General features: G+C 44.8%; 1 protein-coding gene across 1 annotated transcript; it reads left to right on the forward strand.

Moving 5' to 3' along the window:
* Positions 1–842: 842 nt before the first annotated feature.
* Positions 843–3,716, forward strand: LOC135225407 (uncharacterized). The gene has a single exon (XM_064264742.1). It carries the CDS (start codon positions 843–845, stop codon positions 3,714–3,716), a length of 2,874 nt encoding a protein of 957 aa, XP_064120812.1.
* Positions 3,717–6,805: the final 3,089 nt, after the last annotated feature.

Consider the following 6,805-nt stretch of genomic DNA (forward strand, 5'->3'; position numbering starts at 1 on the left):
GATCGCCCAAGAAAACTTTGTCTACGCTGAACGATTGGATTGTCAAGAAGAAGGAACAGGGTAGGACTACCTTTTCCTTTCCCCCAACGAGATTGGCCTCTCGATCGAGTGTGTGGTACGAGACTGGGGAAGCTCTCGGATTGGGAGTTCCTGCTTCCTCCCAAGGGGACTTTTCCAGGCTTGTAGACGCATCGCGTAGGACTGCCATGTCCAAGGCTAAGGTTATGTGGTCTGGGTCAGAAATAGACCACTTGCTGAAAGGCATTTTCAGAACCATTGAAGTCTTCAGCATAATGGATTGGACTCTTGGAGCTCTCGCTGATGTGTCGGACGACAAGAACGAGACACTGATGCATTTGATTGCCTGTCTCGATAAGGCGGTAAGGGATGGCACTGTCGAGCTAACGGCCCTTTTTGCAGCTGGCATTCTTAAGAAGAGGTCTATGTTTTGTTCCTTTCTTTCGTCGGGAGTGACTTTAGCACAGAAGTCAGAGCTTTTATATGCTCCGTTAACAAAACAGCTATTCCCTTCAGAGCTGGTAAAGGACTTGTCGGCTGCTCTTGCACAACAAGCAACGCAAGACTTGATCACCAGGACTGCTAGGAAGGTACTTCCGGCTAACTTTTTAGCCAGGAAGGAGAAGGAGACTCCTCCCACGCGTCAGCCCTTTCGTGGGAAGGCTTTTGCGAGAGGAACCAAGAAGACGGCCGCAGGAGGACAACCCAGGAAAACCCCTAAGCTGCAACCTAAATCCAGGAAATGATTTTGTCAGCCTCCAGACACGAGTGGGAGCCAGGCTTTCCCAATACTGGCAAGAGTGGAAACTAAGGGGAGTGGACGAATGGACAATCGAGGTGCTGAAGGAAGGATACAAGATCCCCTTCCTAAGGAAGCCCCCTCTTTCGTCAGAACCGTTAGAGTTGACAGCCACTTATTCAGGAAACAAAGCAACAGCTCTGCAGGAGCAAGTCGATCAGATGCTGTCAAAAGTGGCGATAGAAATAGTAGAGAACACCTCTTCGGAGGGATTTTACAACAGGCTATTTCTGGTACCAAAGAACTCGGGGGGGTGGAGACCCGTGCTGGACGTAAGTCCTCTGAACAAATTCGTAAGCAAAGTCAAGTTTGCTATGGAGACAGCAGCGTCAGTCCTAGCAGGCACCAGACAGGGGGACTGGATGGTGTTGATAGACCTGCAGGACGCTTATTTCCACGTCCCAATCCACCCGGATTACAGGAAATACCTGAGATTTGTTCATCGGTCAAAAACGTATCAGTTCAGAGCACTTTGTTTTGGACTAAACACGGCTCCTTACGTTTTCACTCGAGTGGTGTGGAACGTATCCCGGTGGTTACATCTGGAAGGGGTACGGATTTCGATGTACCTGGACGACTGGATAATCAGAGCCAAGTCGCAAGTAAAGTGTCTGGAGGACCTACAAGTAACTATGACGTTAACACAACAGTTGGGGCTGTTAGTAAACCTAGACAAATCACAACTGACTCCTTCACAAGACATCATCTACCTGGGGATGAGGATTCAGTCAGTGGTTTTTCGGGCTTTTCCAGCCCCGAATCGCATTCTAGAGTGCTTAAGAAAGGTGAAGCTCTTCCTAGGGAGATGGACCTGCTCGGCGAGGGAATGGACGAGTCTGCTGGGGACCCTCTCCTCGATCGAGCAATTCGTCTCCCTGGGAAGACTACACCTTCGTCCACTTCAGTTTCATCTAGCAAGTTACTGGACGAGAGACCAAGACCTCGAGACATGGATTCCGATTCCTCGGGGAATCAAGGATCATTTGAGTTGGTGGGAAGATCCCAAAAAACTTCAAGAGGGCCTCGAACTTCAACAGAAAAACCCCGATCTAGTGTTGTATTCAGACGCATCGGACGTGGGATGGGGTGCAACGCTGGGGAAGGACGAGATCTCTGGTCTATGGCAAGATCATCAAAAAGAATGGCATATCAATATGAAGGAGCTGACGGCCATTCATCTAGCCCTTCTGCACTTCCAGGAGGAAGTCAAGAACAAGGTAGTTCAGGTCAATGCGGACAACACCACGGCGTTGGCCTACATAAAGAAACAGTGAGGCACTCGTTCGGACTCCCTTTACGAGACAGCAAAGGATCTCTTATTGTGGGCGAAAGAGAGGAACATTACGCTTCTAACTCACTTCATAGAAGGAGAGAAGAACGTCAGGGCGGATCTCCTCAGCAGAGAAAGACAGGTTCTCACGACGGAGCGGACCCTGCATCACGAGGTATGCAACAGGCTTTGGGAACTATGGGGAGAACCGACAATAGACCTCTTTGCGACGCAGAAGACAAAGAGGCTACCTGTTTATTGCTCACCAATCCCAGACCAGGAAGCAGTGGCAGTGGACACTTTCCTCATGGATTGGGAAAGACTAAACGCGTACGCCTTCCCCCCATTCAAGATCCTAGACAGAGTCCTGAAAAAGTTCAGGGAATCGGTCAACGCCCGGATGATATTAATAGCTCCGTTTTGGCCAATGAGACCCTGGATCACGGAGGTGATGGAATGGCTGGTAGACACCCCCAGATCGTTGCCCTGTCGGAGCGATCTACTCAAACAGCCACACTTAGAGAGATACCATCAAAATCTCCTCGCTCTCAATCTAACTGCCTTTTTACTATCGAAAAACTGGCAAGAGCAAAGGGCTTTTCGAGGGAAGCTGCGAGAGCAATCGCAAGAGCGAGGAGGACGTCCACGATCAAATTATATCAATCTAAGTGGGACGTCTTTAGAGAATGGTGCAGGATTAGAAACATTTCCTCTTCCAATACCTCTATAATTCAAATAGCAGACTTTTTGTTACTTCTAAGAAGCCAACAGAAACTAGCGGTTTCTACCATCAAAGGATACCGCAGTATGCTAACATCCATTTTCCGTCATAGGAACATTGACGTATCAGGAAACAAGGATCTCTCGGACCTCATAAGGTCTTTCGAGACAGCTAAAAGGAAGGACAATCCAACCCCCTCTTGGAATTTGGATGTTGTCCTGTCATTTTTAACTTCGAGTAGGTTCGAACCCCTCGACAAGGCGTCATGGAAGGACCTCACCAAGAAGACTCTATTCCTGGTTGCATTGGCAACAGCCAAGAGAATTGGAGAGCTGCAAGCCTTTAGCAAGAATGTAGGCTTCAGTGGGGAGAATGCAGTCTGCTCGCTGCAACTAGGTTTTCTCGCCAAAAATGAGAATCCTTCTCATCCATGGCCTAGATCCTTTACCATCCCGGGATTGTCTCATTTAGTAGGACAGGAAAAGGAGAGAGGACTTTGTCCAGTGAGAGCCCTAAAATTTTATTTACAGAAAACCAAACACTTAAGAGGACAGACGGACAATCTCTGGTGTTCGGTAAAAAAGCCTTCACTACCTTTGTCGAAGAACGCACTGGCGTTCTTTATCAAAGACTTGATAAGGGAAGCTCACCAGAACTGTGATGAGAAAAGCTTCCCAATCCTCAAAGTCAAGGCGCACGAAGTAAGAGCTGTGGTGACTTCGATGGCGTATCGACACAACAAGTCGATGAAGGCTATTTTAGAAGCGACTTTTTGGAGAAGCAAGTCGATCTTCGCAGATTGCTACCTCAAAGAGGTACAGACCCAATATGAAGATTGTTGCTCCCTGGGTCCGTATGTTGCCTCCGGCGCCGTAGTTGGAGAAGGTGCTACTGCCTCTAACCCATAACCTTTTTTATACCCTTGCTTTTCTTGAACTTGGTATCACAGGTTGTCTGTGAAGGTTGTCGCAACCTTCCACAGTCTGGGATGCAAGTCTAAGTTAGTGTTTTTTTTTTTTTTAGTGTGTTAGTTGGTCAGGTGGTCAGCTCATTGTCCATGGCTTTGCCGGGATAGCAAGGGTGGTGGTCTAGTCAGGTTAAGGTCGAGGACCGTCTGACAGCCCCACAGACACTTTCTACAGCCCCCTGGGTGGATCGCTGGGTCTCTCAAGGAATGCAGGCTAATGAGGCAGGAAAACTTTAAAGCCAGCTTCCTTATCAGGTAAGAACCAGATTATTAGTCCAGCTAATTTGTAGCGATTAATAATTTTACGAATTCCCAACGGTGTCGCGGTTCTCGAACCCACCACCAAAGGTGTCAATCAGCTATAGATATGTAACTACCAGGGAAGTTAGATATTTAAAAATGTTATTTTCATTTTAAAATAAGTTTTTAAATATACTTACCTGGTAGTTACATATATAAAGGTCCCTCCCTCCTCCCCTCTGAGAACAGGGGCATGGAATTTCTGAGGACAAATGGGAATGGTTCCAGATACCTGGATAGAGGGAGCACAGGTATGATCACCTGACCGTCTATCGGCGATAGCCGTGAATTTTGAATTTCTGCCATGCGCGCGACGAATCAGCGGGATTAAGCTATATATATGTAACTACCAGGTAAGTATATTTAAAAACTTATTTTAAAATGAAAATAACATTTTTACATAGTTTTAAAAACACCTGTATTTTATTTATTTGAAATATAAATTCGTCACTATAAATATTCACCTCAAACTAAATTCATTATGGCGCTGAATAATCCCTTGGATTACAGGGCTTGACTTCAAGCCTAAATTTCATATTCCATTCCATTCCATTCTGTGGTTTTCTCAGTTCTGGCATCGGCAACTTCACAAAAATTAGATAGCGTTATAAAGTATACGCTTGCCAACTTTCACCTTTATCCGGTGCTTTGATAAAAAGGTGTTGCCGAGAAAATGTGTTTCATCGGCTCTGAATACCTTAGCAGATTAATGAAATATAATTTTTCCCACACTCATTACCACGAAATTACCCATAAAAATCAACAATGACCAAAATAGGTAATAAAATGGTTAATGAGATAGCAATAGTTTTCACTTGGCAAAATCTATAACAATTCAGCATTTAAGAATCTTCTGTTGTCTGTCATTACAGTGAGTTGTAATTAAATAAGTAAAAAATGCATGCGCCGAAGTTTCTTCGGCGCAGTCGAGTTTTCTTTACAGTGTATAATTAAGGTCACCGAAAATAGATCTATCTCATGCTGCATGAGCCGTGGCCCCATGACCTGTATCGTTGCCAGACACACGATTAGGGCTAACTTTAACCTTAAATAAAAAAAAAAACAAATACTGATTCTAGAGGGCTGCAATTTTGGTATGCATTATGATTAGAGGGTGGATGATCAACATAGCAATTTGCAGGCTCCTAGCCTTGATAGTTTGTAAGGTCTGATGTGGACAGAAAAAATTGCGGACGGACCAACAAAGCCAGCACAATAGTTCTTTTCAGAAAACTAAAATGAGCAGTTGCAATACTCCCTTCAATTGTTGATAAACAGCAAGAAGTGTTAAAAGGATTTCAATGCTCTGAGAAGAAGAATGCTTCTCCAGTTCAATGCCAACAAGAAAAAAAGTCTCCCACTTAATAAATTAAAAAATTCATAACTGTTGTGACTTACAAAGAAAAAGCAGCTATGGAACTAAATTGCTTGCGATTCACAATCGCCAAAATCTTTATTCACAGCTTAAATTTCTCACACAGAGCATATGAATTCTTTATCGGCAGTTTGTGAAAAGAGTCATGAATAGCAGGTAAGGCACCATTGCAAGGGGACAGGACGCTGACTCCTAACAGACATTCATCTACCAACTTGGCAGGCACATTCTCGTTGCTGTTTTTCGTAGATTTAAGAGTCTGTGCTGGCACGGGATCTTGCTCCATGAGCAGCCTGTAAGGAACATACTCGTGACTGCACATTAAGGGCACGATGCCAGGTGGTACAAATGTCACCACCAAATGATGTTATTGTTCGCCCATGGATTTACTGTAATCAATACGTTTCATGCATTTGATTGAAAGAGTGACAATACCTTTCCATGAGGTCACTGGTTGACTCAAGTCAGGAGCCTTCCTTCTTTAACCTTTGATGCCGGGCCAGGGTGGTGGGGAGGGGGCAGGGGAATGCAACATTCAGTTTCTGACTATGCAGTTTCCACTTCTTAGAGGAATCATTCTTAGAGGTATCAAAGCTGGATTTATGCCCAACGTTTGGGTGTTGGCCTAAACCTCCTTAAGGAAATCAATAGCAGTCGGGCCCACTTAAACTTTGGTATACCAGTTTCGAGTCACAGACAACCCCCCTAGCATGGTATGTTAATGCCTCTGCCACTGAACTGGATTTCTGCCCACCTTTTGGGTGTTGGCCTAAGCAAGGGTTGGTCGTGCAAGCCCATCCACCTCAAGAACATATGAAGCAAACTGTATAATTTGTTAAAAAAAAATTATCCAAATGACTGAAGACTTGGAAAGTGTTAGTGAAATGCAGAGAATTTAGAGCTGATGCTGTGATCAGGAGTGCCACCACAAAGAAACTGGACAGGAGAATTATTACATTGTTAGCAGAGATATTGTGGCTGCTGAAGCACACTACCAAAGGTCCTGCTATAGATTGTACACATGCAGCAAAACTTCACAGCAGGAGGGTGCTCTTAGTATCAATTGTTAAGAAGATAAAGATTTATATGAGGCGGCTGTTAGTCAGTCATACAGTGAACTCTTTCATTACATTCTTGAGGAGCTTATCAGTACCCCAAAGGTTCTGATGATGACCGATATTACCTCTAAACCTGCAGCATCGATGAAGAACTTCAGTGTGGATAAAGTACAGGACTCCACCAAAAAGCACATACGTCAAAGGATTGCGACCGAGTTTGGTGGTTCTCTCCACATTATCCCAGATCATAATGCCAAACTTCTCATCTATCCAGACAATTTAACAGTGCAGGGGCTT

Source organism: Macrobrachium nipponense, chromosome 13, assembly GCF_015104395.2.
Source record: "Macrobrachium nipponense isolate FS-2020 chromosome 13, ASM1510439v2, whole genome shotgun sequence".
NCBI lineage: Eukaryota > Metazoa > Arthropoda > Malacostraca > Decapoda > Palaemonidae > Macrobrachium > Macrobrachium nipponense.

What these genes read in the sequence shown, in the direction of transcription:
- LOC135225407 (XM_064264742.1), top strand. Translation starts at nt 843, where the DNA reads ATGGACAATCGAGGTGCTGAAGGAAGGATACAAGATCCCCTTCCTAAG.